The following is a 17,790-nucleotide window of genomic DNA, read 5'->3' as shown; positions in this document are numbered from 1 at the left end:
CCAGGAAAGGCCCACGGTGGGATTCCTTTTCATTGTCACTACTACTCACGTTGCTCCCGATTTATACCCAACTTAACGTGTAGCTTTTCATTGTTTTATTAGAGTTCACAACCCCCCCAACGAGTGGTACCTGCCTCCAAGGCCGTATGTAACCCCACTCTGCCTCCCTCAGCTGGCAGGTTTGAATGCAACGTCCCTTTGTCCCCGAGGCCTTCCCAGATTACGGTTACTCTGAGGGAACTGCCGCCCTGCCCCACCCTGCTGTTTCTTTAGCACTTACCACCTCTGACACCAAACCCTTGCGATGTGGAACTCTGTCGTGGGGCCTGGAGAGACCACAGCACGAGGACGGTGAGGGCACTAGGAACCCTAAGCTGCCACCTGGGATGACCTGGGAGGTGCTCCGGGGTTGGTGGCTCAGGCCCCCTTGGCAGACAGCCACCCGCTGCCCCGCCCATGCTGCCCAGCAGCCCCAGCAGAAAGCAACCAGACGAGGTCTTCTGCTGTACTAATGTATTCCATCTTTCAAAAAGAAAGACATGATTTTAATATTACTTAACAATATGTTAAAAAAGTAGCCAGGCAGGCCTCCGTGTTAATACAGTCGTACACTCTAACAGACTGGATGGTGAGTACTGGGTGGGTTTTTGTTTCGGAACTCTCATTCTGCAAGGGGTCTTACACAGGCTGGCTACAAGTCAGGGGGTCAGACACAAACAGCGCGACGTGGACACTCTTAACCAGTAGATTGTGGAGAACGGATAGCCTGCCCCGCCCGCCTGCCCGCCCGGGTGGGAGCTGAGTGACGGCAACGCCCCGGTGGATGGGGACAGATGACAGGACAGGGCGAGATGCACAGGCGACAGCCACGTGGAGGATGCGAACTCATCTCTGGCCATGGCCCAGGCCTCTGAGGCGAGGCCGCGTGGGGGAAGCCCTGACGGGGGCCAAGCTTCCAGTCCGATGGCACAGCCACACCACAGGCTCACAGACTACACGCACACGAGCTAGCGGTGTGGGTCGAGCAACACGTCCTTGGTCTGGGGCTCAGGTGCGGCGGCCCACCTGGCACCACTGGGCGAGCACGGTGGCTCTGGGCCTGGCCCACCTCCCGCGCACACGCGTCCCTCTTTAGGCAGTCCTCATTCAGTGGGCAGCAAAGGTGGCTTTTTTCAAGCTAAAATTGGACCAGTTGATGGACAGTCTTTGTCGGGTCTGTCTGGCGGAATCCAAGCAGAATCTGAAAGACAAAACACCAAACAGTCACGGGGAAATGTCCACCCCACCTGGTGTCACCCTTGGGGGCTCAGTGCAGGGACTCACACTTTGCCACATGGCTGTCCCTGGGTCCCCACCTTCAGGACACTGGCCGGGGCCCCAAATGTCCTCTGGTGCTTTGTGTCTTCCTTCTCAACTTGCTCTGCAGGGAGCTGCCCAAGGGAAGTTTCTGGTGAGCCCAGCTGAGAAGCGGGGGCTGGGCCAACCCCACCAGGCTGCTGCCACCACTGCCTGCCCTCCCGCCCGCCCTACTGTGCTGAGCCCTGGAGAAGCCAGCCAATCCTCACTGAGCCATACATTCATGAATGGGTGACTGGAAACGAGAATTTTTATGGGGACACAGGTGACGGCAAGCCTGCCCCGCCCCCTCCCCACCCTCGGGGGCGCGGCAAGCACACAGGGGTGGCCTCCAGCCTGCAACCTCCCCATCCAGCTCTGAGCACCTACAGCACGCTGAGCCGCATTTTGAAAAGACCACACGTTGCCACCGGCTTTCCAGGCAACAATGGACAAGTTTTGTGTTGAACAAAAGAAAGGGCATTTTCTTTCTCTTGCCTAATTTATGAAGCTCTAACTTCTCAGCTGAGAAGCAGTAATTTGAGTTAGACCTGAACGTGGTTGTCGCTTGTCTGGTAGGTGACCTCCCTCAGCTTGCTTACACTGGGGTTCCATTGTGCAGCCAAGGCCTGTGTGCTGCTTGCCCGGGGCCTCTGTCCAGGTACAGGGAGGGCCGTGCCACCTGCCACAACCCAAATCCTCGTTCTCTGGCCACCACTGGTCAAACTCTGAGTCAAAACCCGCTGGAAGCCCCCACTCGGCCCCTGCTGTCTTGCCCTGAACGCTGGCAACAGCCTCCCAGTCACCTAGGATCGTAAGTGTGCCCCTGGCCTTCGCGGCACAGCAGCCAGGCGCTCAGCAAGTGCATGCGCCCCGGCTGCAGCCTGCAGCGGACAGCTGACCCCACAGCACAGGGCGCAGAGGCCAAGCTGCTGCCCGGGCCCCAGGCCCAGTGTGCCCTGGCTCTGCCTGCACCCTGGCTGCCACCTCCCTTCAGGCCTCCATGTTGTCACCTGTGGGCGATGTCATGCACCATGTACAGGACACGTGACACAGGGAACCACACAGGGAACCACAACACAAGAGCCCGGGCAACTGACCCCAGGCCACGAGCGCTGGCACTGGCACGCTGGGGCACCCGCTCTCCCTTCGAGCAGGAGTCACTGTGCTGGCGTGTGGTTCCCCAACTCCTACGCCAGCACCCCCCCCCCCCCATGTGCTGTGCTCCTTTTTGGACTCAGAGGGACGGAGCACACTGGACTCCTTAGTGCTTCTTGCATCCAACATGTTGTGAGGCCAGCGCTCACATTCGCAGCTAGAAAGACGCACCACACTGCAGGGACAGACGGGCAGATGAGGCTGCTTGCGGTTCAGCCTGCTAGCGCCAGCACGGGCGTGAACTGCTGGGTCATGGGGCTGTATAACTGCGACTTGACTAGATCCCACCCACCACACTTCTCCGAAGTGGACTGAGCAATTGGTGCTCCCAGGAGTGGTGGGGACAGCACCTGCCCTCTGCCCTGCCCGCGGGTGGCCAGCTAGGAGGCCTCCTGGCAGCTTACTGATCCAATGTCAAAGCCTAGATGACAACTCTCATGGCCCCACTTAGAAACATGCGTTCGTTGCCAGGGACCTGCTAACCGGCTTCTGTTATACACCACAGCTCAGTGTTTGCATAGGTCTGGTCCTGGGCTCCGTGTGCGGCACCAGCAGCGCCATGTTTTAATAACCACGTCGTCCTAAGTCTCCACCACAGAACAAGAGCCCCCTTGTTCTTCTGGGGGAAGCTCAGCAATCCCTTACGATTTTTTTTTGGGGGGGTGGTTGGCAAATGTAACACACATACAGAAGGGTGAATGAGACAAATGTGTAATATACAGAATAATTATAAAGCAAATATTGTGGCACCAGCACCCAGGGGCCTACAGTGTTTTCTTTAGTTACAGCCCTCCCTCCTCTCCTCAGAAGTGAGCACCATTCTGGCCTTTTATGTTAATAATTTCCTTGCTTTTCTTTATAGTCTTGACACCTTGTATGTGTCACTGAACAATATACTTAATTCCTTAAAATACACTTTATTTAGGTACAATTTATATAAACTAAATTGCAGTCAGTGTGAGCGCCTAGTGCTACCAAACGCAGGCACCCAGGACGCCATCATCTCAGTAAAGCACAGCACACGACCCTGACAGCCCCACATCTCCCTGCTGCCCTGGCCCTGGGCCGACGACAATGCTTTTCATAGCTGAGCAGTGTCCATGGGAAGGACAGAGCACAGTGTATCTGTTCATCTGTTGTGCACATCTGGGGTGTCCCCACTTGGGGGCTGTTACAAATGAAACTCCTGGGAACCTCTGAGCCTATCTGTGGGCATGCCCATCTCTGGCAGGCAGACACCCAGGAGTGGAGCTGCTAAATTGAGTGGTATTATATTACCAATGCTCTTTAGTTTCCCTATTTTGAACTTCATATAAATAGGGTATTATATATATTCTTCCGCTCTATGACTTTTGTTTCACATTCATCAGTGGTGCAGTTGCTCTGATTTGCTCCTTTCTGTTGCTACGTAACATCCACTGTATGACTATCCCAGGGTGTCATTTCCAACGCGTTGTAGAAAACACTGAAGTTCCAAACAACCCTTCTTGGGTGTTCCACCTACAGATAAGTTTTGGGAAACTTGACAGCTTTATGATATTAACTCTTCCTATCAATGAATATAGGATCTCTGGGATTTAGGTATTCTTTAATGTTGTTCAGTAAAGTTTCATGGTCTTCTGTGCACAAGTCTTGTGCAACTTTAGATTTATTCATGATACTACATAGATTTTGATACTATTACAAATGCTGTCTGGATTTAAACTAGATTTTCGGATTATTGATGGTGCAAAGAAAAACAAGTAATTTCTGTATACTGATCCTATACCCAGTCTCTTGCTAGACTGTCCTGCATGTTCGTTTGTAATTTCCTGTGTAGACAATTAGATCACCTGTACAGGGGAAATTTATTTCTTCCTTTCCACTCTTTAAGCCTTTAATTTCTTGTCTTTTTGCTGGGAACTAGAATTGAACGCTGAACAGAAGTGGTGCTAGAGAGCATTTTTGTTTCGCATGGGCTTCCATACCTTTCCCATTCTGGAAAATGTTTCTTGTGGATTCCTCTTCTCTCTCTTGGCAAATCCCCTTCTCAGGTTAAGGGTATTGCCTTCTGTTGCTACTTCACTATTTTTCTTTTTTAAATTATAAATGGGTACTAAGATTTTATCAAATGTTTTTTCTGAACCCACTGGAAAGAAATGGCTCTTCTTTAATACGCTAATGTAGCAAAGAGCACTTGTGGATTTCCTAATATTAAACAGTCCTTGCATTCATTCCCAGGATAACCCAGTTTGGCCATATATTGCTTTTTAAAATACACTGTTAGATTTGGAATGTGAGAATTTTCTCAATGACTTTTACATCTAATATTCATGAGAGAAACAAATCTGTAACTTCATCTTTCCTGGGATTGTGTTTGGCAGATTTTGGTATCAAAATTTTACTTCTCTCATAAGACAAAGTGGGGGGTACTCTCTTGTGCTTCAGTCTCTCCTTTCAATTCTCTGTTAGCGTCTGTGCACAAGACTGGATAACCTGGTGTGTGAAATTAAGGGAGAATTCTCTGTAAAACTGTCAGGATGTAGTTTTCTCATTGGGAAGACTTGTAGCTACTGCTTTAATTTCTTTAACAGTTACTGAACAATTCAGACTTTTTTTTATTGGTTAATTTTGTATTTTATTTAAGTTTTTAAATTAAATGTTGTGAAGTTGTTCCCCATATTGTCTTAATTAAAGTTTAAACTACCGTGTCTGTACTTATGTGCTCCTTTTTACTTATATATATTCACAAAATTAAAGAAACCCTCGTTATTATGGAAAATTTCAAATATGCCCAAAGTAGGTATGGTAAAATGCTTGACTATATCTGCTGAAATAATATATATATATATTATATACACACACACACACACATAAATGATATAATATATATAATTTCCAGCAACATTTAGAATTTCGCAGTATTTCAGATATAAGTTAATGACTTTTGCATTGCAAACTAACTGCTGTATCATTTGAAACAAAGAAGTTAAAGTATTTCCAAAGAAAGGAATTTTAAAATAAATCATTTTTGCCGTAATTCATAGTAGATAAATATTATCGAACATAGTACTAATAAAGTCTGCTTATTAGGAAAATTGAGCAAATATCTAAAATGTTACTTTTCTCCTTTAAAGCATGCCGTATCAGTGTGTTCTAACATCAGGACCCCCTGGGAGGCTTGCAAAAATGCAGACGTTGGGTCGCTCCCTAGAGTCTGCTTCAGCGGGTGTGGGGAGTGGCCCGATCGCAGGCTATGCTGCTGGTCCAGGACGACTGTGAGAACCACTGTCATCAACTAGTCTTCGCACACATGAGGCGGGGGAGAGAAGAGAACGAGTGTGTATGAGTGAGAAGGGTAGGGGTGTGGCAGGCCTTCACATGCTACTAAGTGGCCAGGCTGTTTGGCTAGTTGCTAGAACTGCTGTCCACACAACTGCCAGTGCTACAGGAGGGTCACGTACAGTAACCATGAAACCATCATTATTTCAACCATAGTCCTAACATTTACCTTTTGAAATATTCCACTTCCCTCTCCGTCTCATCCATGTCCACACTGTCTAGGTCGATATCTTTAGGCAGAAAGACATCATCTGTAAAATGAAAGGAAAGAGGCCCGTCAAATTACAAGAGCTGGCCATCTGACCGGGACAGCACTTCGGCTGCACTTCACTTCGGCAACCTCACAAACTGAACTTTTACTCAAATGAGGTTTGGCAAATGGCCAAAGGCGGGCAGCTCTCTCATGTGCGTGTGAACACCCAGGTCCAATGCGGCCATGATGGAATCACATGTTTTCTGAGCAAAGCAGCCAATGCTTCAGGTCCCCTGGGAAGAGGCCCATTTGCTGGCGCCTGGTTCCCCAGTGCTGGAGGAAGCAGGGAGGGAGTGGGGCCACAGTGGTCAACAGAAGCTGCCAGAAGGCAGGCCCACGAGGACAGCGCTGTCCCTTCAGGTGCCCTCATAGTAAGAGGACATGATTGCACCCAGGACCCAGGTAGCAATGTCTACGGGAAGACGGCTCTCCGGGGCATTCACTTTGTATGTGCAGCATCCCAGAGACTGCATCCCAAACTTTTCAGGCTGTTTAATAAAAAAGCAAGGCTGTACTTGACTTTGCATTTCCATAACCCTCTCTGAAGACAGGAGGAGTAGGGGGCCGCCGACTGAGGATGACACCATGTCTGAGCCTCCGGCACAACACGGCCCCATCAAGGGAAGAGACCACCGCCGCTCTGCTGCAGGCACGTCTCGTCCCTGCAGACCGCAGCATGGGCAGTGTTCGGAATCTTTAATAGACAGAGAACCCCTTTCTTCCTGTCACTGTGATATTCATTCCCACAGCAGCAGCATCCAGGCTGCGCCTGCGGAATGGCAGCTACTGTCCCTGGTGGCTTCACCCCAGAGCGTCCATCCTGAGCACGTGCTCACCCACATGACCACGGCCCCTCCCAGCCACCCACACCTCTGCACCCAGCCCTCCCTCCCTCCACCGTATCCCTGTGGGTTCAGCTACACCTGGACACCAACACCACCACACCTCCAGCCCTGCCTTGGACCTCTTCTGCTCCGGACCTCCACCTTGCAGGCAGCTGACCTCCCAACACAGGCCAAACTGTACCCTTGTGATTGGCTGCAAGCTGGAGCCTTTCCTGACAGTGACCTAGAAATGACCTTCCCCACCTCCCTTCCCCACCCTCAAGTCATACCTTCCAACAGGATAGCACGTTCTGGCAAGTTCTTCCTGAATGCCCCCAACCCACTGCTACTGCTTCAGTGCTGGCCGCTGCCACCTCCCAGCCAGGCTCCTTGGTTGTCCCACTTGCTCAATCTGCCTGCACGGGGTCATCCTGATGACACGTCTGACCGCAGCCCATCACTAAGGCTATTCCGCTGGGGCCTCGACTGCTGTCTGCTCAATGCGGCCCTGACAAGGCAGGGCGAGGTGCACAGGTGTGTTTACTGATGTCAAGGGGCCCAAGAAAGCACAGTCTCCACAGCCATTCCACAATAGTTCTACAAGAGGAATAACTACAAAGGCCAACAGAGCAGGCAGGTCTGCTGGAAATGCTGTCATAATAAAGCAGTCTTCAATATTCCTTTGTTTCTGATTAGAACTGATAATCGGTATTAAAGCTTGGTATAAGAAAAAAAATGAGACAGAACTATAATCAGATTCAGTATCAGGAAAACATTTTTCACAACAAAACTACATTAACTAAAGCGGGCAAAAGTCTGACCTAAGAATCTGGCTGTCTGTTCACTGTCAAGATGGTAGGAAACGGCTCCTTCGCCAGAGCTCAGAGAATACTATGCCTGCACCTACTTGCGGACACGTGCCGCAGGTGTGTCCATGCACCAGGAGACGAGGGGCAGCTCAGCAGGAGGACCAACGTGAGTGTTTCACGTACTTAACTGTGGACCTATGCATATTGTGTGTCCTCACAAAGCAGAAAAAAGGCAGCTGAAAACCGGGAAGAGAAGGGACAGGGAAAGAGGAAAGTAGAAAGAATGGAATTAGCTCATTGACTGTTATCCAGGAAGTAAGTGGGCAAGAGGACCTCACCTAAAGCTGCTGCGAGAGGGTAAGCAGGAAACCCAGATGGGGCAAGAAAGGTGTAAGTGGGGAGCAATGCATAAGGACAAAAAATCAAATGCCAAAGATTTTTAGAAATAAAAGAGTGAAGAAAACACACCACATAGAGAAGGAATCAGCAAATACACTCAGTAATTGTAAAGTCATGTCAGGGTTAAGACCAACCATATAGTTACATCCGTAAATGGCAGTGGGCATAACTCGTCTATAAGAAGCTTTTCAGATGGACTCACACAAAGCAAGACTCAGGGGCTATGCTGCACCCAGAGAATGACTGAAAACAAAGTGACTCAGAAAGGCTAGAAATGAAAGAATGAGGACAAAGGTGCCCCACTAGGCAAAGAGAAACGAGAGAGAAGGGGCAGCAATCGCCATCTTAGATAAAGCAGAATTCAGGCCAGAAGCACGACAAAAAGGACATTTTTTAAATCCTAAAAGCAGCAATTCATTAAGAAGGTATTACCGATAGGAATATGCACCAAATGACACGGAAACTACCTTTATAAAGCAAAAGTACAGGAGATGCAGGAGAACATAGAAACTCATCAATAATAAATAACAGAAAACAGGTCAAGAGGACAAAAACAAGGATACAAAAGACCTAAACCTAATTTTCATCAATATATCACAGAGATATACAAAGGGTGCCAAAAAAATGTATACACATTTTAAAAAAGGAAAAAAACGATTAAGACTGTAATACTCAATATACAGCGATAACAGAAGATGAACACAAGTCACGTTTGACTTCTGCAATTACAAGAGGCGCTCAAAGCGGTTCCCATCAGCATCCAGACACTTCTGATGAAGGTGAACCACTGCTTGAGCAACGTTGACCAGTGTTCACTTGCATACATTTCTTTTTTGGCACCCTCAGGGTGTGTGTGTGTGTGTGTGTGTGTGTACACGCATATATATTAATTTTACACCATGATAAGAGAAAAAGATTTTTATCTCAAGTGCACATGGAGCAGTCGCAAAGAAATTATCAGTAAGTTTCATGAAGCAGAAATACTACTAACAACACTCTCTGATCACAATAAAGCTAAAAAACCCTAGAAACTATTAACATAAAAAAGGCTCCCACCTGGAAACCTAAAAGCCACCTATTAAACTACTGGGTGAAAAGGAAAAAAAATCACTTGGAAATCACTGAATCAAAAAAAAAAAAAGAAAAAAAAGGAAAAAAAAAAAAAAGACATTATCAGACACTATGGGATATAGTTAAAGGAATGACCAGAGGAAAATTCAAGGTGCTAAACACCCTGATCAATAAAAATGGAGGAATGAAAACAAAGGAACTAAATTCCCAAATCAAAAAAGATTAGAAAATGGACAAAGTAAAACAAAAGAATGCACAGGAAGAAAAAGATAAAAGCAGAAATTAATGAGGTAGAGGAAAGAGCAATAAATCTCATTAATAAATCAAGGGCCTGGTTTCTTAGAAATGTTAGTAAAATAGACAAACTATTAACTGAATCAAACAGAATAGGGAAAAAGCACAAATACACAAAATAAAAACTGACAAGAGAAAAAAAACATTGAAAAGAATTTTTCAAAAAACTATGTACCAGGGTGGCCGGTTGTCTCATTTGGTTAGAGCACAGTGCTCATAACACCAATGTCACTGGCTCGAATCCCACATGGGCCAGTGAGCTGCGCCCTCCACAGCTAAAGTAAAAACGACGACTTGACTTGGAGCTGATGGGTCCTGGAAAACACAGTGTTCCCCAATATTCCTCAATAAGAAAAACAAAACAAACAAAACTATGTATCTTGCAGCCATCTATGTAAATAAACTGGAAAATCTAACTGAAAGGGTAATTTACTATGGAAATACAGTTTACCAAAATTAACCTCATTAGAGACAGAAATACTAAATAGACAATTTCCATAGAGGAAAGACAATATTATCAAGGCACTACCTCACAAAAAAGCACCAGGCCCAGAGGGCTGTACAGATTTCCATCAAACCTTTAAAGCCTACCGTGTTTCCCCGAAAATAAGATCTAGCCAGACAATCAGCTCTAATGCGTCTTTTGGAGCAAAAATTAATATAAGACCTGGTATCATATTATATCGTATCATATCATACCATTTCTGGTCTTAATAAGATTGTCCGGCTAGAGTTTATTTTCGGGAAAACACGGTAGATAGTCCCAATGCAGACTGAATTTGTTCTAGGACACTGAAAATGAAAAACCTTCCTAATTCTTTATGAAGTATATAATACCCAAAGCTAATGTAGAGAGCAGGAAAAAAAAAAGTCATCGAGCCATATCTCATGAATATTAATGTGAAATTAAATAAAGTAATAGCAAACAGAACCCCAAACCAAAGAATATAAAACATTACAAGCAAGTGGCTTTATTCCAGGAATCCAAGGTTGGTTTAATATTAGAAAATCCAGTAATGTAGTAAGTCTAGGAAGAAAAGTATTTCTCTCCACAGATGCTAGAAAATCTTTGACAAAATTCACCCCCATTCCTGATAAAAACACTCAAGAAAAGTAGGAAACACTGGATATTTTCTTAACATGATAAAATAAATAAACTGTAACCTAAAGCTAGAATCTTACTTGTGTGGAAACACCAGACTTTTCTGTTAAGATAAAAAATGATGCAATAAAGCAAGACAAAACAATTAAGAGGCATAAGAATTTGAAAAGTTGGGCTGGCCCGGTGGCTCAGGTGGTTGGAGCACCGTGCTCCTAACGCCGAGGTCGCCGGTTTGATGCCCACATGGGCCAGTGAGCTGCGCCCTCTACAGCTAAGATTGTGAACAATAGCTCTCCCCGGAGCTGGGCTGCCGTTAGCAGCCGGAGATTGGCATGTGCTGCCATGGGCTGCTGTGCGCTGCCATGTGCCGCCAGGAGCGGCCAGTGGATAGCGTGAGTGGCTGGCAGCCAGTGTGAGCTGCTGTGGGCTACCGTGAGCTGCTGTGTGCTGCCATGAGTGGCCAGCAGCCATCGTGAGTGGCCGGCAGCTGGCGAGAGCTGCCGTGAGCTGCTGTGAGCATCCGACCGAAGACCAGTGACTGACTGCCTCAGCCGGGGGAGCGCAGGGCTCATAATACCAGCGTGGGCCAGGGAGCTGCGTCCTACACAACTAGACTGAGAAACAACGGCTTGAACCGGAGTGTGTGTGGGGGGGGGAGGTGGAAGAAGGGGGAAAAAAAAATTAGAAAAATTAAGCTTTCCCTACTTGCAGAAATATGATAAAATACCTGAAAAACCCTAGCAAATCAACAGTAAGGCCCAAACGGTAACTCAATCAGGTAGAAGATAAAAAGTTACTTATAGAAACCAATAGCTTTTCTATGTCAAATAACCAGTTAGAGGAGCACTGTCCAACAGAAACAATGTGAGCCACATACGTAATTGAAGATTTTCTAGTAGCCATATAAAAAAATCAAAAAGAGGGGCCGGCCCGGTGGCTCAGGCGGTTAGAGCTCCATGCTCCTAACTCCGAAGGCTGCCGGTTCAATGCCCACATGGGCCAGTGGGCTCTCAACCACAAGGCTGTCAGTTCAATTCCTCGAGTCCCAGAAGGGATGGTGGGCTCTGTCCCCTGCAACTAAGATTGAACACGGCACCTTGAGCTGAGCTGCCTCCCAGATGGCTCAGTTGTTGGTTGGAGTGCGTCCTCTCAAACACAAGGTTGCCAGTTCAATTTCTCGACTCCCGCAAGGGATGGTGGGCTCCGCCCCCTGCAACTAAAATTGAACATGGCACCTTGAGCTTAGCTGCCGCTGGGCTCCCAGATGGCTAAGATTGAAAGGACAACAACTTGAAGCTGAACAGCACCCTCCACAACTAAGATTGAAAGGACAACAACTTGACTTGGAAAAAAGTCCTGGAAGTATACACTGTTCCCCAATAAAGTCCTGTTCCCCTTCCCCAATAAAACCTTAAAAAAAAAATCAAAAAGAAACAAGTGTCATTAATTTTAGTAACATATATTTCACTTAAATGTCCCAAATTTCATCATTTTAACATGTAATCAGCATAAAAAATCATGTTCAGATATTTTACATTCTTCTGCTTCATACTAGGTTTCCCAAATGTGGTGTACATTTTACATGTACAACACTCCTCAATTTGGACAGGCCACGTTTCAAGTGCTCAACAGTGACATGTGACTAGTGGCTAGTGTACTGGAAAGCGCAGAGTTAGAAGACATATTGGCAGTCTTCTGCCATTATAATTAAGAAGAAGGAAGATTTAAATACTTAGGAATAAGCTCAATAAGGTGAAAAACCTATGAGAAAAATTTAAATATCCCCAGAAGTGTATCTACACTAAAGTAGACTTGAATAAATGGAAAAATACCCCTTGCTCTTGGGAGGGGTGATCAACGTCATAAAGATACTGATTCTCCCTAATAAATTTATTAATTTAATGCAATCCCAATAAAGACACCAATAAGCTTTTTTATGGGGCCAGACATGCTGAACTAAGTTCACATGGACACACAAACATGAAAGAACTGGGAAAACACTGAAAATGAAAAGCTATGCATAGAGAATAGCCCTCTGAGTCATTGAAACATAATGAGGTGTAATCAAACAATACGGTGAAAATTTAAATAAAAAAAAATTTATTACAGTAAAAGACACATTGCCATTAATCCCTTTCAAAATACTCCCCCTTACTTTGAACACACTTATCCTATCGTTCCTGCCATTTTCTGAAGCAGTTCTGGAAGTCCTTCGTTGTGCTGTCCTATCTGCCTTGATGCCCTGAATCATTTTGACTTTGGGGAAGAGCCAGAAATCGCACGGTGCCAGGTCCAGTAAATAAGTGGATGAGGACACACTATAATGGTTTTACTTGACAGAAATTGCCGTACCCGACGCATGTGTGACATGGAATATTGTCATGATGGAGGATGATTTATGGCACTTTAAAACACACCTTCTCTCAACCGTAGCTCACACCCTACTGACTGCACTGAACAAGTTGAAACTTGTCACACACTGTTACTAAGTTTCGACATGCCACTTCCTGTATTGAAGATCCCTGCCTTTCCATTGGATGGCACTCGGCAGCAGTATTCACTGTAGTTTGTGATCACAGCGGAAAGGTTCCGTCTAATACATCACTTCTGGTACGGCAATTTCTGTTCAATAAAAATATTATGGTGTGTCCTCATCCACTTTATTCACTGGATTTGGCACTGTGTGACTTCTGGCTCTTCCCCAAAGTCAAAATGACCATGAAAGGTAAACATTTTGAATTGATTCAGGACATTGAGGCAGCCACAACAGCGCAACTAAAGACACTCACGAAAGAGGACTTCCAGAACTGCTTCAGAAAGGGGCAAGGACGATGGGATAAGTGTGTTCAAAGCGAGGGGGAGTATTTTGAGGGGCATTAATGGCAATGTGTCTTTTTACTGTAATACATTTTTTTTTTAAATTTAAACATTCACCATATCGTTTGATCACACCTTGTACAGATCCTCTAATGCAATAATAGTACATGAATAAACAAACAGGAAAAGAGCAGAAATTCTGACCCACGTTCACATGGACATTTAGTGTAAAAAAGGTGGTACCTTGAATCACTAAAGCAAGATGAACTTTTCAATAGCTGGTGCGGGGACAACTGACTAACCATTTGGAAAAAGATAAAATTGGATCTATGCCTCACAGATACACAAGAATAAACTCCAAATGTGTGAGCTAAATGACAAAAGTAAAACCACACAAACACTAGAAGAAAACATGGACACATTCTTTAACTTTAGCGTTAGAGTAAAGCTTTATAACAATTATTTAAAATCCAGAGGCAATAAAACATGGACGGGCTATAGAAAATTAAAAACAGCAAAAACAAAACGAACTTCTGCATGGCTAAAAAGCATCATAAACACAGTCAGAACACAACCTATGACCTGGGAAACTGTAATGCAGTTAGAAGGGTAATATCTCTAGTATATACAGGACTCCTAAACATGGAAGAAAAACAGTAAAAATGAGAAAAAGATATGAATAGAAAAATCACAAAAAAGATATGCAAATAGCCCTTAAAAATATGATTTCACTGCTTTTTTTTGCACCAGCTCTCGCATTCTCTCTTTCTCTCTCCCTCTCCCTCTCTCTCACCTCGGCTAGGCCCGTTCTCTTCCCTGAGAATGCATCACTAATAAACAGAAAAAAAAAAGGCCTCACCATAATTGGAGAAAAACACAAATGAACAGTACACTGTAGCCCAATTTCGAGCAATGGACTGGCTCACGGTACAGAGCCTGAGACCCTGTTGGCCAGGCTGTGGGAACCAGGCACGTGGTGGGAACGCAATGGACGGTGTGCGCAACTCGGTGATATCTAGCAAAACGCTGTCGGCAGTTCCCTCTGACCCAGCATCCCTCTTCTGGAAAATTGCTCTGAAGAAACACTTCCAAACAGGAAAACACACGCACAAGAGTGTTTCCTGCGGCACCGTGTGTGGCGACAAGCACTGGCGCAACTGACACGCCGTGCACAGCAGACTGGCAGACCACAGCACGCTTCAGATGGAGCGCTACGCAGCTGTGAAGACAGTGAGGACGAGCTGACTTCCAGAACATACTGAGTGGGCAACACAGCAAAGAGTGTCTTTAGTCTGCTACCCTCTGTGTAAAAAGGAAAGCAAATTAGAAACTGCGTAGTTACCTATAGGAAGTGGGAGGGAATGAGACGGATGAAAACTCGGATTGGGAAGAGAAATAAAACAAACTGGAATGCAAACAAAGGGACCCACTGCATTTCAACGAGTGACTGTCACTGCATGGCACTGAACTATAGCAACGTGCACTCCAGGGAACGACTAACCCCAGGCACCCACCGGCTAAAGGCAGAGGGACCGTGAACACACTGAGAACAAGCTCACTGTCTGTTTCTCACGGTGCAGAGGGTGAGCGGTTCTGAGAGTATGGACGTGCATCCCACGACTGAACGAGTCAGCGAACACGGTCCGGGGTCTGAGAAGGGCGTAGTGAATGTGGGAGTCGTAGTGGATGGGGGCGGCACGGAGGGGGAGGCACTGGAGCCATCAGAGCGAGCTCGTGGCTTTCACTACAGAAATGTAAACAGAAATAGACTCACCCCCACCTCCCTCCCCGGCTCTGTCGACGGCAAGGGCCTAGAAGCACTGACCCACCAGCAGCAGCCAGGCCTGGGTTTCTAAGTGCCACTCTGCACTGAAAAGAATCAGGGCTCCTTGGAAACAGGCTGGTTCGGGCTGCGGTGGGGAAAGTTCAAGATGAGCCTGGGAAGCATGACAGTGCTCCAAGAGTCATGAGGTCAAGGGGCCGCGGACGGAGTCACAGGAAATGGGTAGCTAGCATAGGATTGTAATCTATAGCACAGACTGAGGATCCAAGAATCCACCCTGACATAAATAGCCACACGAACGAAAAGAATTCATGGAGAGAAGGAAAGCTCTCGTGATAGCAGAATGCTAATGAAGAAATGTAGAAGGAATAACAGAAAAATCACTATTTGGCAGACAACACAGTGAGCCACTTCGGGCGAGAATCGTCAATGGATGCTAAAACTAGCAAGTGAATGTCTGAGAAAAAACAAGATTCGTCTCCCCGTAAGACACGTATGTGTTAGCTTGACAGTGGAGGCACTGGGCAGCCACCTACTGAGCCCAAGGCCCAGCGATGACACCAGCACACGTTACGCCCTCCTGTTGGCACGCGTGCACAAGGGCCACCACTGCCATGGCAGCACTGCCAGAAACACACAGTCTCCTTGCACACAAACCTAATGAAAATTACCCTAAAAACTAAATGGCTGTGCTCGTTAGAAATGTCAAGTTCATGCAAAACAGGAACTGATCCCATGAAAGGAAATTAGAGAAATGACACATGATCCTGGGTCAGGAGAAACAACACTAAGTTTTTTCTCACTCAAGGATATTAACTGGAGAAGAGCAAGGTCTATAATTAGACAACGATACTGTATCGTGGTAATTTCTTGCTTTTGATAATTGTACTGTTTTAGAAGGAGTTCCCTATTTTTGAGGAAATACACACCGAAGTGTTCCAGGGTAGAGGGGCATCACGTCTGAAAGCACTCTCGTTTGGGTCAGAAAAACAGCAGAGGGCGAGAGAATGAGAAAGCAAATGTGGCAGCAAGCCAACTGGGGGAATGTGTGTGACAGGAATTCTTTGGACACTTTGGCAGTTTTGGGAAATCTAAAAGTATTTCAAAATAACAAAATCGGCTCACTGTCCCTCCTTGTTGGGGAAAGGCCCCAAAGCAGCAAGCGGGGACAGGATGAATCTACAGGAGGGACAACCTGAGGGGACATCAGCCTGGCTTTCTCATCTCTCTACGTGGACACACAGACGCATGGGCAGCGGCCACACAGAACACCCCGCCCCTCCCCCTCTGTATTTACCGATCGAGCTATTGACTCTGTCTCCCTTCTTCTTCTTGTTTTTCTTGCTCTTGCCCCTGGGCGGCGGGCCATCAGCCAGCAGCAGCTTGGTGCCGGGCGCGAGATCGCTGGGAGAGGCGGGCTCCACGGGGCCGGGGGGCCACTTGTCCTCCTTGATGTGGTTCAGCTTCCTGCTGCTGTTGTTACTGCCGGCTCTCCTCTCCTCTCGCTTCTGCTCAGCCAGGGAAGGGAGCTCCAGCAGTCTGGCCTTGGCCTCAGTCTGGGGCCGGGGTCTGGGCTGGCCCTCGGAGGCTCTGGGCGGCTCAGCGGGCTTCCTCCCCGGCTCGCTGCTGGCCTTCGCAGCCTGTTTCAGCTTCTGCCTGCCCGGGCCCTCTTTGTGCTGGTGCATGATGTCCAGGAGAAAAGACAGCGGCTCCTGAGGCTTCCCACTGATGTCCCTGCTGTCCCCGGGGTCTGCTGCATCCCCGTCAGCCCCCGGCCCCGGCCTGGGCTCTGTGTGGTCGGCGTGTCTGGAAGGGGAGTGAGATGAGGTTTCCGGTTCTGCAGTTTGCTCTAGGGAGCCATTGTGGATGTTCCCAGAGTCAGGCACAGACTCTGTGGCTTCCTGGAAGTTTCTAGCGAGCATGTCCAACTTGGGGCAGTCTTTGCTGGGCCTCTCCTTCTTCTTCTTTTTCACAGCCCGGAGCTTCTGAAGCTCCTGAAGCCGCTGGAGCTCCTCCTTGAGCTGCTGCTGCTCCCCCTCCCGCCGCCTCTGCTCCTCCCGCAGGTGCAGGTGCTCCCGGGCCCGGGCCTCCGCTTCGAGGCGAGCCTTCTCCTCCAGCTGCCGAGGGGAAAGAAAGGCGATCGGACAGCAGTGAGTGTAGGAAAAACTAAGACACAGCAAAATTAGACAGTTTAAAAAACGAATCGTGTAATAACACGAACTCTGACAGGCTCTATCAGAGGCCAAAGCTGTTATTACTACACACCTACCAGTTACTTTACACTTGCCCTGCTTGGGGGCGTCGTCAGTAAACGCCTTACAGTGCCGGCCTAGAGCTACGCACAGAACACAGGGTGGAGGCGGCGCTGTGCTCCTGCCGCCGCTCTGCCGCGTGCGGGTGGCAGCCTAACGGGCGGGACAGGCTGCACACGTGGCACACGTGCTGCCAGGATGCTCGGTAAGCACACCTTCCCAGGTGCAGGCTGGTGTGCTTACGAGTGTCAACAGGACATGCAAGAAATGTGTACTAAAAACTGGAAATTACGCTAGCAGATAAGGAAAATTCTCAACCCATTTTCACTAGTGTGACAGAGCAGATAACTTTCTAAAATTGTATTACACGTC

General features: G+C 47.3%; 1 protein-coding gene across 2 annotated transcripts in view; it reads right to left on the bottom strand.

Moving 5' to 3' along the window:
• Positions 1–498: 498 nt before the first annotated feature.
• FAM193A (family with sequence similarity 193 member A) overlaps positions 499–17,790 on the bottom strand; it is a 113,213-nt gene continuing 95,921 nt past the window's right edge. For both annotated transcript variants that reach the window (XM_074320347.1, XM_074320354.1), the window contains exons 19-21: positions 16,464–17,283; positions 5,984–6,065; positions 499–1,240 (exon numbers count right to left, since the gene is read on the bottom strand). In XM_074320347.1, coding sequence (XP_074176448.1) covers positions 1,147–1,240; positions 5,984–6,065; positions 16,464–17,283 — 996 coding nt within the window. In that variant the 3' untranslated portion in view covers positions 499–1,146. The remainder of the gene's footprint in view (positions 1,241–5,983; positions 6,066–16,463; positions 17,284–17,790) is intronic.

The sequence above is a fragment of the Rhinolophus sinicus genome, linkage group LG02 (assembly GCF_036562045.2).
Source record: "Rhinolophus sinicus isolate RSC01 linkage group LG02, ASM3656204v1, whole genome shotgun sequence".
Lineage (NCBI taxonomy): Eukaryota > Metazoa > Chordata > Mammalia > Chiroptera > Rhinolophidae > Rhinolophus > Rhinolophus sinicus.
Note: the sequence above shows the minus strand (reverse complement) of the source record. Positions and strands in the feature narration are given on the sequence as shown.